Source organism: Amphibalanus amphitrite, unplaced genomic scaffold (assembly GCF_019059575.1).
Source record: "Amphibalanus amphitrite isolate SeventyFive unplaced genomic scaffold, NRLGWU_Aamphi_draft 000281F_arrow, whole genome shotgun sequence".
In the NCBI taxonomy this organism is placed as follows: Eukaryota; Metazoa; Arthropoda; class Thecostraca; order Balanomorpha; family Balanidae; genus Amphibalanus; species Amphibalanus amphitrite.
Window position 1 is genome coordinate 107,964 of NW_024881776.1, and position 22,828 is coordinate 130,791.

A 22,828-nucleotide genomic window follows, 5' to 3' on the forward strand; every position below is an offset into this window, starting at 1 on the left:
CCGCTCGGATGCCGCTCCCTACCCCCCCCCCCCTTCACCGCCTATGGCTAGATTTCTGCCCCCATGCACTACGCCCGTGGGCCCCTTTAAGCTAGCACCGGGTCCCCCAGGTCAGTGCAGGGGCCCCTTTTCCAAGTTGCCCCCCCAAACGCCAAGTCTGCGACCGCCCCTGGCATTATGTCCAGTGCGCCCAAATCCGCAAGCCAGTCGTCAAAAAATAGCGCAATGCGCCTGGAATTGACATGCTGGTGTTGCCAAATTGAAGTTTTCCCTTCATCGGGAGTTGATTTGAAGCGCATTATGTCCAGTGCGCCCAAATCCGCCAGCCAGTCGTCAAAAAATAGCGCAATGCGCCTGCAATTGACATGCTGGTGTTCTGCCCTGGCGCAAAAATTGAATATTGCGCTCGTCGTTGACTTGTGAAATATTTAAAATCAAAGATATTGGCGAAAATATCGAACGGCCAAAGATAAAAATACCATAATCGTGATCCTTGCACTGCAATTAACAAGTTCCAACACTTCGATTTTTGTTTGGATCAGTTTTTAAGAAATTGAAAAGTCATGATTTCGTGATGAATGCCTAGGTACTTACTATAGATCTCACTTGACCGTGAAGGCCAAGTCGTTCCTCGAAATTTATTTTTGCAAATAATGGATTTTACATAATACCAATTGGTTATAAACGCACATCACATTAAAGAGCGCAAAAAAAACTGTACATTTCTGTTTTTAACATTCCTTTATACGTTCATTTTTAAAGAAATACAAGTCAAATGAAATTTTTCACGACCACTAAGCACTGATTCGAAAGGGTCGGATCTTGGCGCAAAATTACATCCAAAAGTCGAGTTGTGGAGCAATTCAGCAGTCATTTACAAAACAGAGCATTTTGCAGAAAGCTTACTTAATTGTCGAATCAAAGTCATACATAATGAATCGGCCTACCTCATTTACCCGTTTTATGCCATTTTCACGTATACTTTGGCATTGGTTTTCGATAAAATCACGTTTTTATCAAATGTCCAGAAAGAGCGCAATCTCCATGTGCAATTTCGCCCCGACAGTCGATTCATAGCGCTGTCGGATTTGAGCGCATCGTGTTGCATGGGGGCGCAAAAATGTCGGATTTGAGAGTAATCGTGTTCCCGTCCGGCGCTCGAGGTTGAGGTCTCATCAGTTCTTAGGCCGTGTCCGACCATGGGGTGTGGAGCGGCGCGCAGCGAGGGCAGCGATCCAAAACCACATACGACTGAGCCAGGCGCGGCCTCGCCCTCGATATGGGCCTGACTCCGGCCTAATCGACGGGACCCCACCGGCTGGTTAACCTGGCGAGGAGTGATACCGCTCTAGACGAGTGGGGTCGGTCCCCGGGCCGAACCGACCGCCGCCCCTCCCGCTGCAGATCCGGCCCGCGTCTGATTGGCCGTGTGAAGCCCGCAGGAAGTGCGGTTAAGACGTGTGAAAATCTGGCGAACCGACTGAGAATCGGCGGCGCTGCATGGCTGTTTGATGGCCGTCTTTGGCGTGATTTGCCACAATGCCGACGTGTAATTCCCTTGTGAATCGGGTTCCTGTGAACAGCACCGATTAGTTATTTTAATCCACCACTCGGTGACCAGCCTACGCCCATTGGAAGATAAATTTTACGGCAATTTCACACTCTGCCTTTGTGTTCTTTTAGCGATATGCGCTGTTTAGGGCTGGCTGGTGGTTGGTTATATCAACTTTGTACCGGGCTAGCACGGGTAGTGTGTTTGACCTGGTAGTCTGTCCGGTTAGAGCCTGGGTGAAAACCAGTGGTCGCGCGCTGCGTGCCTGCGGTCCAGTAATGAGCCCTAGCCGAGCAGGGGTGGTGACCCGCGCCCACCCCGGCGCTGACCCCGGGTCAAGGTCGCCACTGTTTATACCCCGTGTGTAATGACCTCATTGTGGGCCTGACATTGGGTGTGTACGGACAAGCGCCATTGTGACGTAATCAGCACAATGTCCCGACCCGGGCTGTCGACTCGGACACTCCGACTTACCGTGTCACTTTCCCATCAGCGGTGGAGCGCTAAGTGCCTCTGAACCTCCAGCCGAGAGTGCGGACCAGTGCAAAGTCAGTTTATCTGCAGTTGGCCGGGCTCCGGGGCCTGTTTTGCCATTGTGGTCGGTGGTTGCAATTCGCCAGTGTGCTTCAGAGTGCAATCACACGCTCGACTGGCATTGCCAGTGATGATGGTCTCATTTGGCTGAACGCCGTCGGACCACTTGCAAAGCGTGTTTGAAACGGGGATTGGGTAGGGAGCTGCGCGACTGCGGTCCGAGTTGGGGGTTACGTCTGACATTCGACCAGTGAATCGTCCGTTTTCGCTTTCCAACATCAACTCTCCGGTTAAACCGATCATGCCTGACACCATGGATTGATCCCAGGAACCGTTGCGTTCACTCGTGCTCAGGTGTCGTGCCGTCGTCATCTCCCCAGCTCCGTCTCTTCCTCTCTCGACCGTCGGAGAGAGCGTGCCGACGCCGAGTCGGGTGTGAACTATCAGCACCGGGCCGTGAGGCGGCGCTGACCCGTCTGATGTGGCCGCGCGGGGTCACCAGAGGTCAGCGGGGTCAGCATCCGCCGCCCGGTACGGCAGCCGAGAGCGGGAGAAACGGACTTTTTGTTGGCTGCAACGTGACGCACATGAGATGGGCCGCGTTGGTGTTTGAGCGAGAAAACGGAGAGATATGAACGAACGTGCGTAATGTGAGAGATTATGAGACTGTACAGAAGAGACCGTACGGGAGAAGGTGGAACTAAAGCGAACGTGTCGGCCCGTAGATGGTCCGTAGATGGCTGGTAATGGCTGCCCTCCGGCGGTGGCTGGTGCTGCGCTCCGGACCCCTCCGGCTGACGGTGGCCCAATCCGGAGTCTCTCCGGCTGACGGCGGCGCGTGAGACGACTGCAGAGTGCCGTTTGCTCAGCTGGCTGTGACCCGGCACCGGGGTCACCGATGGGTGTTTCGTCTGACGGCCAGCAGGTGGCAGCACCGTGCTGGGTCTATAGCGGTCCTACCTTCTACATATGTCAGCTCGTCAGCTCAAAGGCTGGACTTTTACACACGGCTACACTCAGCTACATGTGTTGTAGCGTGTGTGCGCTTTACAGTTTACATTCATCACAACAATCGTACGGAGGGACCCATCCAGCCTGACCTCGCCCTTGGTAAGAGCAAGTGAATGTCCAGCTCCTGTTTCAGAAGCACGGTGTTGGAGCCTAGGGCTGCCAGGGGCAGACGGGGGTACCCCTGTTAGTATGTAATCTGGTCCGCGATCACTGTGTAATGGATTCAGCAGCCGCCGGCGATAGAATCGGCTCTCGGCCGTTGGAGCGAGGGGAAGGGGAGGTTGGTACTTTCCAATTGGTAGGTAGGCATGCCGTGGCCGGCGGTGATGGAGGCGGGGAGGGGAGAGAGGAGTCCGGTACTGTCCAGAGTGTCCACATCGACTGCCCCCGGCTGCACTGCGCGGCACGGCCTCACCGCTGCCCGAAAGCCCAAGGGCCTCGCCGCGGCTTGAGGACCCAGGGCCCACCTGATCGCCCGGGGGCCCAAGGGCCTCACTGCTATCTGATGATCCAGCGTCCAGCTGACCACCTCAGCTCCCGAGGCCAGCTGTTTCGGAGAGTGCCGGACACGATATGGCGTCACCCATAGCGGCGCACCCGCAGTCTCGCAGTTTCGAAAGGGCAGCCCTACAGGTGACAGTGTCGGTTTCGGTGTTACTGCTGCCGTGGGTCGGGTGACTCGATACCGAGTGCATCTCGTGATTCACTCGTCACGGGACGGCCGCCTGCTCTGCTGGTTTGGGAAGGAGTTTGTGTTTACGATGCAGAAGATCCCACGTGTGAGAGTTCTGTAACCCCTGAGCGGTTCTCCGTGTGAGTTGGGCATCCGTTGATGGTGCTCTCTGAGAGTTTGTCCCGCGCGGCGGTCCGCCGGGCCGGTATGTGTGTTTACCGCCGTGTCGAACACCCACGCCTTGAGAACTGACCCCAGTGAGGTCCCACGGAGTGCCGAGCACCGAGACCGAGTGCCTCGGAGTGCTGCGGAGTGCCGGAGGGTGCTTCTAACGACGGCTCTCCACGGCGCCTTGCTCGGCGTCAGGTTGGGCTATGCAGGATATCTGCATGGTGCAAACATCGCGTTTTGATAAATGGTTACTTTGATAAATGGTTTGTGGTTTGTTTGATTTGATTTCGTTTGGTTTACACTTATTTGGATAAATGGCTTGTGATTGGTTTGGTTTGGTTTGGTTACGCGTGCCGCATTTCAGTCTCTTGGAAAATTAAGCAAGATACGAATCAGTTTTGTTGCCATAAGATGGTTTTGTGCCTGTGGCTGCTGTGGTTTTTAGCTGAATCGACAGTGACTCTCAGACTGAATTTCCCGATATCGGCTCGGTTAGCCAACAGGTGACTCAGCTCTGTCGTTGGCTCAGTGGGACTGTGATTGGCTAATCGGTGTGGACGGGCTCCGTGAGCTCAATGCGTGGAATACTGAGGCTGAAGTGGCCTCTCACTTTCTCGTTATGTATGTGTGAAATTGAGCGAGTCATCCTGCTGAATGATTTTGTCCCGGTGCGTTATCGTGCCTGTTTTCTTATCATTTATGAGCTGCGTCACTGTCGTTTGAACTGCGTCGCCCCTGCCTCGCCGGTATATGTATACCGCCGCTACCCCAGTCAACTGTCCCAATCCACTGTCCCGCCCGGCCCGCGGCTGTCCCAGTCCACTGTCCCAATCCATTGTCCCGCCGGGCCCGCAGCTGTTCCAGTCCACTGTCCCAATCCACTGTCAGCCATTCGGCCGTCAGGTAAAATCTGTCCGAACGCCGTAGATCAGAAACCGACCGACTGCAGGTGGTGGGTCTCTCGCAGACAGCCCGCACCCCGTAGTACGGAGCCCGTGACCCACTGACGCCAGGTGGGCACTGAGTGAGAGTACGGGGAGGGAGGGGAGAGGGAGGGAGGGACAGGGCCGTCAGAACGGTGCCAGGTGGTCTGTATACGAGCGACATTTCAGCCGTAGTGGCGGCGCAGTCAATGAATGGAGCTGGGCTCCATTCATAAAATAATGAAATGCTCCATAGAAAAATGAAAATATGTCATTGTATCATAACAAGGCAGCATCGACTTTTTGTCAATCATTGTGGGGTATTTGTTTCCAGTCGCCGGTACCTATTTGACGGTGCGACTGAACAAAATTGAATGCGATTCTCCAAAGTCACCTCGGGTGGTAAAGCAGTGGTTCCGCGCTCCCGTTTATCCGGTCGTGACGGTCGGCCTGAGCTGCCACGGCTGTCACGACTGTTCAGAGTGAACCGTCACGATCGTCACGACTGCCCAACTGTGCCGTCACGGCAGTGTATTGAGGACTGTTTGGAGTGAGGTGTTGTGCGCATCGGCTTTTATCTTCCTCGGACTGAGTGAGGACCAGCCGCCAAGCATGTCCTCACGGCAGATGAGAGAGACTGAATTTCCTCTGGGAAGTCCCGCTGTGGGTCGTTCAATATGTACAGGTCTCGCGGGTTTTAGCGGTAGGTTTTGCACCTAGAAAATTTAGTGTACTTCAGGCCTTGCTTCAGGCTATATCTTCGTCGTCTTAAGCTTTTAAGTGTTGAAGATGCGATCGACTTGTTGGGTAACAAGCCGGCCGTGATCGTGTAAAATGGCTTCATCGTAGATCGATTAGTTTCTGAGATATAACCGGAAATGTAAAAAGTGCAAAACCTACCGCTTAATCTCGCGAGACCTGTACATCTGTGATGTACCCGAGTGTATGAATATATTGGCATTGATGCCGTGCTTACGTAAGCTAATGGCAGGTTTCCCAGTCACATGAGCCTTTCTCCAGCCTCTGTACTTCCGTGACGTCAAGTGTGACCCCTCTCCCCTGTCTACGGGTCTCCGTCTGACCCCTCCCCTCTACCCACTGATCATGGAGTGACCCTCTCTTCTCCCTGTCTGCTGAACTTGGACTGACCTCCCCCCCCTCCCCCTTCTCCCACAGGTCAGCAGCTGAAGCCTCGCACTTTCAACAAACTCTACGACCGGATCAGCCGTCTACAGCAGGTGACGACTCGTGACTCTCAGGGGGCGCGGCGGGCCGTCTGGCTTCGTTACCGACGCTGGTACCCGGCTGAGAACAACGACTGGGGCGAGTTTCAGAGCCACCGGCGCGTCCTCGGGCTCATCACACTAGGTGAGAGAGCGAGGGAGGGAGAGAGGGAGGGAAGGGGAGAGAGAGAGAGAGAGAGAGAGAGAGAGAGAGAGAGAGAGAGAGAGAGAGAGAGAGAGAGAGAGAGAGAGAGAGAGAGAGAGAGAGAGAGAGAGTTTTCAATTGCTGAGCGGAATATTTCTCACAATCTAGCTACTAAAACGTGTCATAACTTCTATCCCTTTCAACAATAACTCATTTCATTACCGTGAAAGCATGTCATTAATCACATTACCCTAATTCCTAGCTAGCCCTCCCCACTCTGGTAATAACTCGTCCCGTCCGGCTATTGCCAAACAACTCAATCCATCTCCGAGTCCCGTCCCAAGTCCCCGTGTCCAGGAGCCCACCAGAGTCCACGGACTCTAGGATACCTGGACTGGGTCCCTAAGCCGCGATGGTGGAACGCAAAGTGAGCTGACAATGGCGAGCGGAGCGAAACTCACAGCACTCACTACAGTCTCAGACATTCCCTACCCCAGGCGTCAGGCTAGCACTTGGGTCATTGTCGGTCATAAGCTCCATGCCGCCGCTGTGCGGTACCTTGGTGCCGCTGTTGGTGCCGCCTAGCCGACCACTGTTGCCATTTTCCGCGCCCAGTGAGCACCGGTAGTGGCCGAGGGCTATACTGCGACTGTACCGCCGCTGGCGGACGGTGGATGGTGGGGTGTGGACGGTGGACAGTGGACAGATTCGTCTGACTGATGATGATTCGTCAGATTTAGAGAGTCTGTGTTGAGAAGTGTGTTAGCCAGCTGCACGCTGCTTATGTTACGATTGTTTCCGTATGCCCACTCCACTATCCTCTCTCACATATCCCGCCATCAGTTTACTGTGCTCACAGACCCATCACCCGTGTGTCACGTGACCCCCGTGCGCTGACCATCGCTCTTCTTTTCGCCAGGTCACGTGACCAACCAAGCGGAGCTGAACGATGTATGCAAGCAGCACGAGTCTCTGCGCAGTCGGTACGCAGCCACCCTGTACGACTCGCGCTGTGTCGTGCTGGGCATGCCGGCCGACGGGCGGGGCGAGCCGGCGCCGCCATCCCCCGCTCCCGCCCCCGCCCCGGCGGCAGCGGCAGCGGCAGTGAAGGTGTCTTCATCCAGTCTGGATCGCGATAGTGGGGTATACGACCACAGTGAGACGGCTGGCGGCTGTGCCAGCGAGGCTACCAGTGAGTCCAGCGAGCGAGCCGACAGCGAGTCAGACGAGGCGGATGGGTGTGCGCTCTCCACAACGTCTGGGAGACTCACCAACGGAGCCCCACCGCCGCCTCCTCCGGCCCGCGGTGGATCCTCCGGGCCCGCCGCCGGGTCCGCTGGATCCTCTGTGTCCTCTGCAGCCGGGTCCTCGAGGTCCGCCGCGCCGGCCGCCGGCGGGGACCCTCTCACGCCTCCCGGCTCGTTCCGCGCTCGCACGCTCTGTTACGCCGGTGTAGAGAGCTGTGACGACCTGGACGTGCAACTGCAGGAGTTTGCCAACAGCCTCTTCTGGGTGCTGGAAGCTAAACGCGTGGACAAGAGTGCCGAGCGCGCTGACAAGCTGGCCCTCCTCTGCGCGCCCTTCGAGCGAAAGGATTTTGTCGGTCTGGATATGGAGAGTCGCAGCAACAAGAAGCGATGCATGGGCCGCGCCAAGAAGCACATGGGGGACTTGTCACTACAGACGGGTCTGCCGGCCGAGGCGATGGGCTACTACACGGCGGCGGCAGAGCTGCTCCGACAGAGCAACGACTGGCTCTGGCTGGCCGGTGAGTGAGGGGAGAGGGGTACAGAGGAGGGGGTGGGGTGGGGGGGGGGAGAGTTATGGGTCGACGGGGAGAAGGGGGAGGGATTGGGAGGAGGGATAAGGGTGGGAAGGAGGGAGATGGACAAAGAGAGCTAATAGAGAAGGGGAATGGGGGTGGAGGAAAGCACCCGAAGAGGGAAGGGATGATGCAGAGATGGGATAGAATTCGGCCGAAAACCACCTCTCATGTATCGCTGGTGATTGACGTTGTCATAATGTCTTGTATGTCCCTGTTATGTACCTGTATTGTACTGTGGTGTTTGCTCTAAAGTTCTGTCCCTGTCTGCATTGAACTGGGTTTTCGTGGGGCGTCGGGCGCCACCCCGATGTCGGGCTGCTGGTGACATTCTTAGTACCGTATGGTCGACTGCAATTTGCTACTTTGACTACGCCAATTAATATGACCTGAAACCTGACCCTGCCACAATAAGCATCCCCTCATATGGAATTCAGCCAAGGCTCGTCAAACTTCCATTCATTTGTCACCTGGGAGGTGCCGATTTCCATTTGGTGATTAGCCGTGACCACAAGGCCGCGGTCTGTTCGGCCGTCTCGTTCATTATCCTCCCACTCTGGGCGTTAGTTTCCGGCCGCCGCGGGCCGGCCGGTCTCAACTGAGCTGACCTTTACCGAGGAAGATGTGACCCATCTGACCTTGTGACCTTGAATGATGGTGGAAGGGGCGTTCACCCGGCTGGAGAGAGAGAGAGAGAGAGAGAGAGAGAGAGAGAGAGAGAGAGAGAGAGAGAGAGAGAGAGAGAGAGAGAGAGAGAGAGAGAGAGGCAGAGCTAAGGAGCAGAGAGATGTTAGCTCAGATGTTGTGTTTGATTTCGCCCATCCATGAAGTATGTAGCCACTGGCGCTAGGGCGAACACCAGCCTCTGAAGCTTGAATCAGAGGCTGGGAGCCACCGGACCGGCGACTCAACTAGCCCTAGCGGTCTGAGCCAGTCTGGTGGACTGTGATGACCCGCGTGCTGTCCCTATGTGCGATGGTGACTCGAAGCTGGCTGTCAGTCCGCCGTGGAAGCTAGGATCGGACGGAGGTATCAAACAGGCTGTCTAAGCCAACCTTCTAGTGTCGGCAGTGGAACAGAGACCGGCGCGTAACCGCTGAGCTGGCAGTCTGAGGGGCAGCGACCACTGGATTAGGAGGGGTGGGCTGCCGGCTGGTGCGGCGATGAGGGATGGCCCGCCCCCGGCCATATTCGGGCCGTCCCGAGTCAGATGTAACTGTGAGGTGTCTGATCTGGGCCACGGCTGATGGATGGGCACTGGACAGACCAGAGCGGGGCGGCGTGCTCCCCCAGCGGTGGCCTAATTCGCCACTAATCAGCTCGTCTGCTCCTAAGGTGTCTTTGCTTTAGTATCGCTCCGCAACAATGTCGGTCAAATGCACGCCCAGTTATGCTAGTTCCCGCTTATGCCGGTCCAGGCTCGAAACGAGCAACCGCTAGCTCGGCATTCTACCGCTTCCCTCATCTATTTCTCCTCTACCTTTTTTTCTCCTACATTCTTATTGATCTCCTTTTCTCTCCGCTCTCGGCTCTCCTCTTCTCTCTCGTCCGAAAGTCGTCCAGCCGAGTGGGAGGCGGCTCCATGCGCCGCGCCCTGGCCATGTTCCCCGTGATAGAGACCGCTCTCTCGGCACTGTTCGTCACACTAATTATGTGCGTTAGTTGATGCCATCAATGGACGGATGGTAGCGGTTGGTTCGTGTTTATCCCCGAATTAGCTCAGGCCCGGTGTTTAGAGCGTAGCGGCTGGATGATAAACAGTGGAGCGGCTGGTTTACCACCGGATCAGCCGCCAGAGTGGCCAGTTTATGGCCGGTTCGAGTCCACTAACGATAAAGTTCGGTGGGCAGGCGGGTGTGAGTTGTTAGTCGGGCGGGTTGTTGTGTTTTTGTGGGAGAGTAGATACCGCTCCGGCTCGCCCTGTTGGAGTCCAGCCCGGGTACTTGTCAGGGTCGGGAGGTGGGCACAACTGGGTAAATGACCCACCCCGGACCATGCATTGTGTGCGCAGAGCGGTGTGACCACTGGCCGGATTTTCGTCTTGCGCCTGTTCCGTTGCTGGGCATGGGCTGCCGTTGGATTTGCCGTTGCCGCTGGATTTGTGTATCGTGTGAAAGAGTCGGTGTCCCTAACAACCCCGTCCTGTCACCTGTGCCCTCAGGCTGTTTCGAGAGCATGGCCGTGACCTCCGACCCCTGTGTACCCTCAGGCTGTTTCGAGGGCATACGTGCGACCTCTGACCCCCTCTGTACCCTCGAGGGTACGTATGTGCGACCTCTGACCCCCCCCCCCCCCCTCATGCCCTCAGGCTGTTTCGAGGATACGTGTGCGACCTCTGACCCCCCCCCCCACGTCATGCCCTCAGGCTGTTTTGAGGGCATGTGTGCAGCCTCGGTGGCAGTCCTGTACCCAGACCTCAGGAGGGCCCAGGTGCAGAGGAACGCCTCCCTGAACCAGGCGCGCGTCTGTCGGACGGGGTAAGTTCGGCTGAAGAGAGCACACAACGCTGCGGGGAGAACAGAACACAGCGAACCACGAACACCGCGGGTGGATCGAACACATGAGCGTGTTTTAAATCATACGTTAATTTCACGCTATTGTATATCTTGCCATGAAGTGCTGTTATGACATAATGTCATGGTCCTGTCATGTTTAATGCCAGAGACGAGTGCCTGTAGCTGGGGTCTGTTTGGTGTGTAGGGCTGTGTTTTGTCTCAGCTCTGCCACAAAACGAGTTGACCGGCCCGGATTAAAGCATTCCTCAGCCGGGAGCAGTACTCGGCCGGTATGACATGTGACCAGCACAGCAAAGCCGGGGAGGGGGGTTCTAGGAACGACATTGCAGAGCCACTGCAGCAAGAGCAGAAAACTAGCTGCAGATGGCAGATAAATGCCCAATGCTCCTTTGTGAATGAACTGTTGGGACTTTGTTTTTGTTTGCCTGTTTTCTGTACCTATCTGATCAAGACAACAAGTTTGATGGATTTTTTTTCTAAAAACGTTTTTCTAAGCTTTCATGAAAAATGTGGTCTATTTATTACCTGCGAATTTTCGTGCAACATGTCCGCAACTTCACACGGGCCGTGCGCTTGGCGATTCCTCAATTTTCGCTGTTAAAAGTTATCGAGAAACTCGTTAAATTTCATCAGCGCGTATTAGCATGCAGCCTTGTACTTCGGCTGGAATAACTTCAGCCTGTGCGGTATGCAGGGTCTAATGCCAAGGTCGCTTATTCGCATACATGATTGTGGGAGCTTTTAAATGCCATGCTCATTGCTCATAAAGTGGATTGTGCACGATTCTGAATGGGTTCCCTATTGGCGCGCGTTAAATTGCTCAGACATTCCGATCGGCCTCTCCTGTGCTTGGCTCTGATTGCGTTCGCTCCGTACTTTTTAGCAAATGCTAGGCACAATTTTCGGTGTAAGTCATGAGTGTCCTCAGTATTCGCGCATATCCCGCTGCCTCGCCGGCTGGTATCAGACCCCAACACATCAGACCCCAAGCCGTAATTGCCACGCCACATGTGGAAGGCTTTTGGTGTCAATACAAACATACATACATACATCTCCCCGCATGGAATGGCCACTCTGACGATCACCCCCGGCCGCTGTGCGGTGCCCTGCTCGGAGAGTCATCAATGATTCACCCCGGCCGGGCTGGTGCGCCTCCCCATGTCCGCGCGGCGTGTCGTAACCGCGTCATTAGCCGTGCGAGTCCACAGCGCGGACAATGGAGGCGGCCGGGGCCAACCGACGAGGCCGGTGTTGGCCGGTGTTGGCCAACCGACGCGATTGGGTTATCCGATGTTCCCACGGGGTTGTGTGGAGCTGCGGTGGTACAGGGACAGGGCTGCGTTATAGGGACTGATACGGAGCTGCAGCTCTTATACGGGGATTGTATGTGGTCGGTGGGACTGGAAAACGCTCTTGCAAGCGCTATAATGTGGGTGGATGGCTTCATTTAGGATAACTTCCGGAATATTGTTGCTAGATTATACGGCCATAACTGATAGATCTTGCGTTTTTACATGTCTTTTCACTTGCAGGTAGTGCCGGCTATTGTCTAAGATATATTTTTAGACATTGGCCCTGCAAAGAAACGATGTTCCTCATGTTTTGCTCAACAATGTCTTCTGGGAAGGGATTATCTCATCCCCAATCATTTCCCGATCAGTGGACTGCAGCGGCAGGTAACTTCCCATCAATTTCACGTCAATAGCTGCAGATCGTAGTTCTCCGCTGGATTAAAGCAGAAAAAAAAATAATGTGGGAGTTTCCTCTTGAAGGGATCCAAGGGCAAGGAAAATTACGACATGGGAACTGCGCCCAAACAATGCTGCGCAGCAGTAGTTCTGCAAACCGTAGTACACCCCCTTACGCCATGTGCAATATCGCAGGCGAAGAAAAAAACTATGGCCAATCGGACACCAAGCCACTTGGTGGCTACATCACACCGGGGTATTGTGGATTGCGGGTAGTCTATGATGGACAGGGCTTGCTTGGTCTAAACTCCGGTGTGATACGGATGTCTGAAGACTCCTGCGGCGCTAGGAGGCTACTGAGCGATGGTTGAAAAGGGACAAAGCACACACAGTGACAAAGACAAGGGACTCCTGTGCAAAACGTAATACCCAGAAGAGCATGTTAAATGGTGATCTAATCTCGGTCGGTGGGCGGAGCGGAACCCAATGGTAACCTGTGAGGAATAGTCGTCTCTCGTTGTCATCTCTGGTTGTCCCTGACGGCACCCACCGCCTCCGGCTGACGAATGGCGTGGAAGGAATGTCGCCGACCCTGCCGGTCACGGGTCACTGCTCGCACCTATGCCGGCCTCCACAGCCGAATGTCAATTAACGGAATGGTTCTCGCGTGAATTAGCAGGCAAGACACCGAGAGATAAATGCATTCGTTGTATCATTGCGATCTGCGCATATGCAATATGCATGCGAGGAATGAGAACGCGTTAATCGCTGCTATTTCTGGGAAATCATCTGTTTTATGTCTTGCAGCGAGGTTAACCAACCACCCTGCGGCCCCAAGTCATTTGGGTCACGGGAGCCAAGGCTATGACCCTCTCCTCACCGGTTTGACCCGGTTAGGCTGGGGACGGAACGTGGCTGGGGACGAACAAACCCCACTTGTGGGTTGGTGACCGCGGGGAACTGTGCTGCTGTAGGGACTCTGGGATGCCATGACGCTCGAGTTCTATCCACATTTCGATGCAGAATGCACTTATTGTAGTGCGTGCGATCCGTGATTTCTGCTACAATTTACTGGCCTTTGGTGCATCTGTGTAACCCCTGGTATTCCTGGTGTCCCTATGTTACCTCTCTGTGACCTCTGGCCTCTATCTGACCTAGTGTGACCTCTGACCGCCATATCTGACCTCGCTGTGACCTCTGACCCGCAGGCGGCCGTCTGCGTCCAACTCTCTGCCACACGGTATCGACTATCGAGTGACCTCTACCTGACCTCGCTGTGACCTCTGATCCCCAGGCGACCGTCTGCGTCCAACTCTTTGCCACACGGTATCGAGCCGGCCGAGTTTCTCGAGGCTTCTCGGAGCTGTCTGACGCCGGCAGAGATTGTCGACAAGTACAGGGAGTCGGTGGTCCACTACAGCAAGGTCAGAATCAGTGGGGATGGAGAGGAGCTGGGTAGGAGTTGGGGAGTATGAACAGTAAACACGTCTCATAGAGTGGTGAAATGACCATTGGGAGCAAGGGGAGCTATATGGTGCTGTGTGACGGCATGGTGGATACGATGGGTAGCGGGCTAGGCTCTGTTTGAGTTAGTGATTAGCCATGAATGGCGAGTGTTCTCCGTCTGGTGAATGTTCACATCGCCGTTTGGGGTTTGTCAGACGAAAGATTGTGTTATATGGATGTCTTGTATGGATGGTTTATGAATATTTCGCGAATTCTCTTGGATTGACCGCTGTATGACCTCTGTGTGACCTCTGTCTGACCTCTGGTTCCCCGCAGTACCGTCACGCGGGTGTCATTGAGACCGAGTGCAGTCTGAAGGACTGACCTCCTGTGTGACCTGTCCGACCCCTATCTGACCTCTCTCCGACCTCTATTTCCCCGCAGTACCGACACGCGGGCGTCATTGAGACCGAGTGCAGTCTGAAGGCTGTGCACGTGCTGATCGAACAGTGCCGCTACCTGATGGCTGCCGAGTTTCTGCAGAATGTCGTGTTCATCAACCTGCAGCTTTCCGACGACGAGAAGGTACGTAACAGACTTCTAGCAGGTGGCGAGAAGGTGCGCAACGGGACAGTGTATTTGTGCAGCTTTAGTCAAACGCTGCCTAACTGGGCATCGTTGGATCATGTATTGTATATATATATATTTTTTTTTTTTTGGTTTTGTCTCAATGTACTAACGTCAAAAGTGTAATAACTTGAATGAACTGCAATGGAAATGGAGTGTAGCGGAGTTTGCAAAGGGTGCCTTCAGTCGGTGACACACCAGGGAAATAAGCTAAAATTAGAGCGCTCTATTTATTGCTCCCGCTACTTCACCGTCTCCCATAGGGTCCTGTGTTGAGCTGGTGTCGAGGCTCTAAAAATGACGCCGATTTTTGCACCCTTCTCACGAAAACCGCTCGGACCGCCTGGAAACTAATTGTTCCGCTCTAAAAATTTCATGATCGACGGGAAAATGAATGAGGAAAAGATTGGTCCTGAAATAATTCTGAACTCCCTGTAGAACATATCGAAATATGGCTGCAAACTAGGAGCATGTCGAAATCGACAAAACAATACAAATAAACTTATCGGGATTTTTTTATTTTCCATGTATCTGTGTATGAAATCAGTCGGTTTTTCGGAAAGATCATCTTCTGTTTAATAAATAATTCCACAATTGCAATCGAGAAAAAAAAAACATTTCTGCTGTGACAGCAGTTTTGGCATTGTGCCAGTAGTGTGGCGTGCGTGGTGCTGCGTGGTCGTCGGGACGGAGTTGTGAGTATTTTCGGTGTTTTAAATGGTTGATGGCCATTTGAACCAGCTTTATATTATTTCCTACAAATTTTTGCATCAAATTATTGCTTTGAAAGACCATTGAAACCCCTTATCTCTTCATGAAACACGATCATATTCATCGTCGACGAAAATGGCGCGGAACTCCATGTGCGTTCCGATCGAAATAAGTCGTAAATTAAATAATTTTCGATGATAAGATCATATTCTAGTGACACATTTTCATAAAATAAGGCATAAACTTTGCAAGGAAGTCAACATTGGATAATTGGATTCTTATTTTGCTCACATATCCTTGTGTAGTCAAATGGCTCAATTGTTAGATAAATGTAAGCATATGTTATGCCTTGATGTTTGCTGTGAAACCACCCAGCCACTTGCTGGTTGAGTGGTTTTTGATAATTACCTGATAATCATTTCTCCTTTTCCTTAAAAGAAACTAAAATTCTTTTCAATGTAATCCATTTTTAAGAAAGGCGGCTTGCTCATTGACTTTTCATGTTCTTGTTTTGTTATTGCTGGCAGTATTTTGATACAATAATGCATTATGAATTTTTTGCAATAATAAAACCTAAGACAAACTTAGTTAATAAACTTAGTAGTTGTGTGTCTTTTTGAATATATTTGAATGCATTTGTAATAATTTGGTTTATTATTTACATCATCATCCAACCTGTCATGGATACTCAACATTAGTTAATGCGTCAATCAAACACCCAACAGAAAGATTGTGAGTCCTTGTGACGTGAAGTAGAATATTCTATGAATGTGTTATATAGAATATGCCAAATTTTAAATTAATTTATTATTTGATACTGATAGCTGAGCATGTGAATTATGCCACAATGTAATTTCATTTTCTGGTTTTGAAATAGCCGGCAGTATTTTACTTCAACAAATGTAATATACATGGAATACATGTTGTTATGTTATGCTAAAAGTTTAATAACAGCAAACAGAAGGGGCTGTTTCAGCAGATAATGTTTGTACCTTATGCATTACCTTTCTTTTCTGCAGGACCATGCTTCCGCTGGGTGGTCGACATTTGCCTCCTGAAGAAGTTGAGCAACATGAAGACCACCAGATGAGGTGTCTGCAGTTCATGTGGAACTCTGCAGACTACAAGTGTTATGCCAACCACAACCAAAGTGCTGTGATCATGGAGGCATGAACCTCATGACAACACTTCAGATTTGCAGTTGTACCAAAGTGTGATTCAAACCACCTGTGGCATCTCACTCAATGTGTGAACAACAGTGTGATCATTGTGCAGTGTTCAGCTGCAACTAAGACATTTATTAGTGACTTGTTTTGCAATTAGCCACCAAAAGCATCTTTTGGGCTGGCTGCTGTAATTTGTTGTGCACTGCGCAATAGTGGTAGTGTTTTGTCACTTGTCAAGTTGTCAGTTGTGCATGTTGCATGTTTCTCTTCCCTCGGCCCTCATTATCAGTTAAGTGGTGAATTGGCATCAGTCTCCCCAGATTTCCATTGACTGTCTGTCAACCACCTAACTTGAGATGGTATTTGCTAATAGTGTCAGAAAAGAAGTGATTGTAGACATTTTTAGGAATATGAGCTCCGTTTCATGCGTGTTGCAGTGGTCATTTTGTCTCTTGTCCCATAGTGTAATAAATGGAAACTGTTGTTCCCTTTTCAAGGTACTCGCGGATGCAGAAAGCGTTGGGCCTAATTATTAAACGCACCCTTCTATCAGCGACGCACGAAATCGACAAATATCATCCTTTTTAGAGCAGGAGGAAACGAAAACTTGTGAACATAGCTGTACCTACAACAGTGCATAAGGAATTGAAATTCTGGGAGTTTTTGAAATTCGGAGAAACTCAAGTTGTCGACAGGTATGCCCCCTTGTACGTCAAAGACCGCCTAAAAACAAACGTCTACAAATGAAGGCAGCATTCGTATGTTCGTTGTAATTGCAGCAGCCTAGCAACATGCATTGCGGTCCGATGGTGAATTACACTCGTGCTAAAAAACTATGCCGGTAACAGCCAACGTACTTAAGTCATAGGTGAGGAGAGGAAGTGTTATGTCAAATGTCAACATCAAAGAAATGGCTTCATCTGAGCTGTGCCTATTGTACATAATTCAACCAATCTGTGCATTTCGTTTCTTGCAATCTACTCATGCTTTCACTCCAGCTTCAGAGTAATCATCCCATATTGTACGTCTTAAGATATTGATTTCTATGGCAGTTTGCAATTGCTAGCCACGTCTCACCTCAGTTTGGTGGCCCCGCATCGGCCCACTCGGCCGCTCTAAAATTGACTTACGGAGGAGGATGGTGGCTTTTATTTTAGCTTCTCCGCTGACTGCGGGGAGCGCCGTCGCCGAGGTAGGAGCAATAATTAGCTTATGTTTGGGACTAATTTCCACGCTTAATTAAAATTTTTAATGTTATTTTAATTAATTCATGTTAATCTTTGACGCATTCTCTTTCTATTGATACCATCCACCGGTCTGAGAATTACTGCCTTGCTGCGTAAGGGCCGATAAAAGATCATGCTTTTAGGGGTATCTCTTCAACATGGGGCAGGAGCAATAAATAGAGCGCTCTAATTTTAGCTTATTTCCCTGGTATGTCACCAACTGCCTTGGGATCGCCAAATCGCCTTGGCAGGGAGGTTCTGATTCACCATTAACGCCGTTTAGGCAGGTACCCCTGTCACGTGTTTTTCCCCACCTACTCCTTAGTGACGTAATTGATATGTATGTCCACCGATCCAGCGTTTCACCACGCTCTCGGAGCTGTACTCTCAGTGTGGCTAGTGACGTCATATGTCCCTCTGTCCACAGATCCAGCGTTTTACGACGCTCTCTGAGCTGTACTCCCAGTGCGGCTAGTGACGTCATTTATCCCTCCGTTTGTCCCCAGATCTAGCGTTTCACCACGCTCTCGGAGCTGTACTCTCAGTGTGGCTAGTGACGTCATATGTCCCTCTGTCCACAGATCCAGCGTTTCACCACGCTCTCAGAGCTGTACTCTCAGTGCGGCTAGTGACGTCATATGTCCCTGCGCCAACAGATCCAGCGTTTCACCACGCTCTCGGAGCTCTACTCTCAGTGCTTCCAGTGACGTCATTTATCTCTGTGTCCGCAGATCCAGCGTTTCACCACGCTCTCGGAGCTCTACTCTCAGTGCTTCCAGTGACGTCATATGTCCCTCTGTCCACAGATCCAGCGTTTCACGACGCTCTCTGAGCTCTACTCCCAATGCGGGTTCCACCGAAAGGCTGCCTTCTTTCGCCGGGTGGCGGCCATGCGTTTCGTGGCGTCTCAGAACCCGCAGCCGTCCTGGTCGCAGTGCTACCAGCTGCTGCTGCAGGCCATGGATGGATACCGGCTGGGCCTGGACCCGTCCGACTTTCCATCAGGTGGGTACAACTACAGACAATACATACAAATTAGCACAGACACTACACAGTTACGCGGACGCTACACAGTCACACAGACAATATACAGTGACACAGACACTGCACAGTTATACACCGTTCCGTGCTTCTATCCACGGGATACGGAAATCCTTCTCCTCCACGCCGCAACTCCCCTCCGGGCTGGACAGGCAACTTTATATTCTCATGCGGGCTGCTCCCTTGGAGCGGTACCGCTGCTCCCGAGGGAGCGCACCCCGTAGCCGGGTGCAGTGAGTACCTTGGGGCTGGTCGGCCCGTCCTTCGGGATGGGCTCAGCCCCGGTGACTCAGTAGGGTGCCTGCCCAGACCAATGTCTCCCCCTAATTCCTATCATCCTTCCGCTCTGAAATGGTCTAGTTGGACAGAAAGGGCCTAACCCAACAAAACAAAAACAAACAAAGCACAGTTATGCAGCCCCGTCCGACGGCTATCGACTGGGCCTGGACCCGTCCGACTTCCCCTCAGGCGGTCTTCCCGCCCGGCATTGGACATATTCAGCGCCCTCTAATCACAGTAGATGAGGCATTGAAAGCCGCCAGATGGCTCACTCCTTCGACTTTCGAGCCCCACGGGGTGGCCCAGGTCGCACCTGCATAGTGAAGCTAGCTGTTTTTTTTATGATTTTGGATGTGTTTGATGAATTATAAGTTCATTCATGTTACACCTCTTCATACAGATCGCGAAGATTAAACATGTTTGCCAAGCACTTCGCATGATTCCTCGTCCCCAATATCATATCCCTGGCGTTCCATCCTTGCCTCAGACTGGGCGACCATTGCCTCCTCTGACCCTCTCCTTCCCCTCAGACCAGATGACGGGCTGGTCGGCTGACACCTTCCCCCCCCCCCCTCCCGTCCCTCAGACCGGGTCACGGGCTGGTCTGACGCCCCCCTCCTCCTCCCCTCAGACCGAGTTACCGGCTGGTCGGCGCTACAGACCCAGCTGCTCCAGGAGCTGGTCGGCTCGGCCCGCCGGATGGGCAACACGCCGCTCGCCGTCCGCCATCTCACCTTCCTCCTTCACGCCATGTTTGGCGCCCTGAGCGGCGGCGAGCGCGCCGAGTTCGCCGCCCAGCTGGAAGCGCTCTCGGTGCAGTGTCAGCCGCCGGCGGCGCCCGGGCCGCTGGCGCTGGAGACGGGCCTCATCATACCGCCCGTCAACCTATACTGTCTACCCGTTGTGAGGTGAGGGGGAGAGAGACTACTGTCTGCCTGTTGTGAGGTGAGGGAGGGGAGACTACTGTCTACCCGTTGTGAGGTGAGGGGGAGAGAGACTACTGTCTGCCTGTTGTGAGGTGAGGGAGGGGAGACTACTGTCTACCCGTTGTGAGGTGAGGGGGAGAGAGACTACTGTCTGCCTGTTGTGAGGTGAGGGAGGGGAGACTACTGTCTGCCTGTTGTGAGGTGAGGGGGAGAGAGACTACTGTCTGCCTGTTGTGAGGTGAGGGAGGGGAGACTACTGTCTGCCTGTTGTGAGGTGAGGGGGAGAGAGACTACTGTCTGCCTGTTGTGAGGTGAGGGAGGGGAGACTACTGTCTGCCTGTTGTGAGGTGAGGGGGAGAGAGACTACTGTCTGCCTGTTGTGAGGTGAGGGAGGGGAGACTACTGTCTGCCTGTTGTGAGGTGAGGGAGGGGAGACTACTGTCTGCCTGTTGTGAGGTGAGGGGGAGAGAGACTACTGTCTGCCTGTTGTGAGGTGAGGGAGGGGAGACTACTGTCTGCCTGTTGTGAGGTGAGGGGGAGAGAGACTACTGTCTGCCTGTTGTGAGGTGAGGGAGGGGAGACTACTGTCTGCCTGTTGTGAGGTGAGGGGGAGAGAGACTACTGTCTGCCTGTTGTGAGGTGAGGGAGGGGAGACTACTGTCTGCCTGTTGTGAGGTGAGGGGGAGAGAGACTACTGTCTGCCTGTTGTGAGGTGAGGGAGGGGGAAAGAGACTACTGCCAGTCCGTGGTTAGATGAAATCGAGGGATAGAATGTCTTTTTTTAATCTGATGCTGTTGTTTTTTTTTTTAGTAATCCAATTTCATCGTGAGTAGAAAAGTTACTCTGAAACGTCATCATCATGACTATTGACGTGTATAAAAGTAAGGTGCTGCGGTTGCGCTCATGAAGTATTATAAAATGTATTATATTTTATAGTCAATTATAGTCTGTTTTATAGTCTGTTTTTTTTAATAGTCTGTTTTTTACCACACGGGCTCCACCAGACCTCTTCACTCGCCGGTGACTGCTGACCTGTATCTCCTTTCTACAGGCGTTTCCGGCCTCTGGAGTATCCCCCTCATCTGCGGCCTCAGAAGCTGCAGCGACCCAAGGCGGACGACCACGGTCCTTTCATCTTCAGTCCGCTGCAGTTCGGGTCGCTGCAGCGCGAGAAACGCGACAGGGAAAAACTAGGTAGGACAGGGGGAGAAATGGGACAGGGAGTGCTGAAGTTACGACAGGGGAGAATAAGTACGGCATGGGGAGAAATGGGACAGGGAGAAACTAGGCACGGCAGGGGAGAAACGCGATGGGGAGGAGCTAGGTACGAATGGGAGAAACGCGACAGAAAGAAACCAGAGGCAGGGAGAAACTCGGCCGGATAGGGTGCCCCCTATGACCTGTCTCTATTCGTCCCCCCGCAGAGTTTCGGTGGGTGGAGGGCGAGCTGACCAGTCTCTGTTCCCGCAGAGTTCCGCTGGGTGGAGGGCGAGCTGACCAGTCTCTGTTCCCGCAGAGTTCCGCTGGGTGGAGGGCGAGCTGAGCCAGGTGCAGCTGTTGGTGGAGAACCTGCTGCCCGCCGACCTCCGCGTCACCGCCGTCTCCCTCCTCGCTGACGGCGCCGCGCTGGACGTGTTTCCCTCGCAGCTGACCCTGGCCGCCAACTCGGGACCGCACGCCGTCAACCTGGTGGGCGCGCCGCAGGCAGCCGGTCAGGTCACCATCACAGGTCAGTGGCGGGTCACAGGTCACCATCACAGGTCAGTGGAGGGTCACACCAGGTCATCATCACAGGTCAGTGGGAGGTTCCACCTGGTCACCATCACAGGTCAGTGGAGGGTCACACCAGGTCACCATCACAGGTCAGTGGGAGGTCACAGGTCAGTGGCGGGTCACAGGTCAGTGGTGGGTCACAGGTCAGTGGTGGGTCACAGGTCAGCATCACAGGTCAGTGGGAGGTCACAGGTCACCATCACAGGTCAGTGGGAGGTCACACACCAGGGCATCATCACAGGTCAGTGGCGGGTCACAGGTCAGCGGCGGGTCACAGGTCAGTGGCGGCCGGCCAGGTCACCATCACAGGTTAGTAGAGGGTCACACCAAATCACAGGTCAGTGGTGGGTTACACCGGGTCACTATCACAGGTCAGTGGTGACCGGCCATCTCAGTGACGGGTCACACAGTTATGGGCAAGTTTCCGAATGCTTTTACGCTTATCTGAGCCAGTAGATGAGTCAGAAACAGAGTCATTTCACCCAGTTGTCATGTAGCAATATGCTCCCAATTTGCGTTAAATCGTGCTTCGCTCTAACCTCACATCTAGTATAGGCCACTAAGTGACTCCCCCCCCCCCCCCTCCCCTCCCACCCTCAGGATACACGGCCACGGTGCTGGGCGTCCGCTCCAACTGCCGTCTCAAACAGATGGACTGGGTGGACGTCTCCCAGTACCTGGTGGACGCCGTGCCGGCTCTGCCTCAAATTCAGGTTAGTAGGTCATTGTCGGGGTGTCAATGTCAGTGTGTCAGTGTCTGGGTGGACGCAGTGCCAGCCCTACCCCAGATACAGGCAGTGTGTCAGTGTCGATACCAGTGCGTTAGTGTCAGTGTGTCAATGTCAGTGTCAGTGTCTGGGTGGGCGTGTCGCAGTACCTGGTGGACGCCGTGCCGGCCCTGCCTCAAATACAGGTCAGTGTCACCAGTGTCAATGCCAGTGTGTCAGTGTCAGTGACTGGGTGGACGTGTCGCAGTATCTGGTGGACGCAGTGCCAGCCCTGCCACAAATACAGGTCAGTGGGAGTATGTCAGTGTCAGTGTGTCAGTGACTGGGTGGACGTGTCCCAGTACCTGGTGTACGGCGTGCCGGCCCTGCCTCAAATACAGGTCAGTGGGAGTATGTCAGTATCAGTGTGTCAGTATCAGTGTCAATGTGTCAGTGACTGGGTGGACGTGTCCCAGTACCTGGTGGACGCCGTGCCAGCACTGCCACAGATTCAGGTGAGTCTCAGGCCGCGTTCGATGTCTCCTCGGACGAAGAACATTCTACGCAGAATATTCTATTTTGCGTTCGATGAAGCACACAGTCGGACGACGAGACCGGCCATTTTGTGCGCCACTTACACAATGTGCGTCAGTTTCGAAAAGGGCCC

At 53.2% G+C, this 22,828-nt stretch overlaps 1 protein-coding gene across 2 annotated transcripts in view; it reads left to right on the forward strand.

The window, feature by feature from the left end:
- Positions 1-22,828, forward strand: part of LOC122387319 (trafficking protein particle complex subunit 9-like) — an 80,318-nt gene that overhangs the window by 51,039 nt on the left and 6,451 nt on the right. For both annotated transcript variants that reach the window (XM_043377424.1, XM_043377425.1), the window contains 10 exons: positions 6,041-6,232; positions 7,152-8,000; positions 10,420-10,531; positions 13,553-13,682; positions 14,149-14,289; positions 18,241-18,439; positions 19,386-19,662; positions 20,733-20,875; positions 21,198-21,410; positions 22,055-22,167. In XM_043377424.1, the coding sequence (XP_043233359.1) occupies positions 6,041-6,232; positions 7,152-8,000; positions 10,420-10,531; positions 13,553-13,682; positions 14,149-14,289; positions 18,241-18,439; positions 19,386-19,662; positions 20,733-20,875; positions 21,198-21,410; positions 22,055-22,167 (2,369 nt within the window). The remainder of the gene's footprint in view (positions 1-6,040; positions 6,233-7,151; positions 8,001-10,419; positions 10,532-13,552; positions 13,683-14,148; positions 14,290-18,240; positions 18,440-19,385; positions 19,663-20,732; positions 20,876-21,197; positions 21,411-22,054; positions 22,168-22,828) is intronic.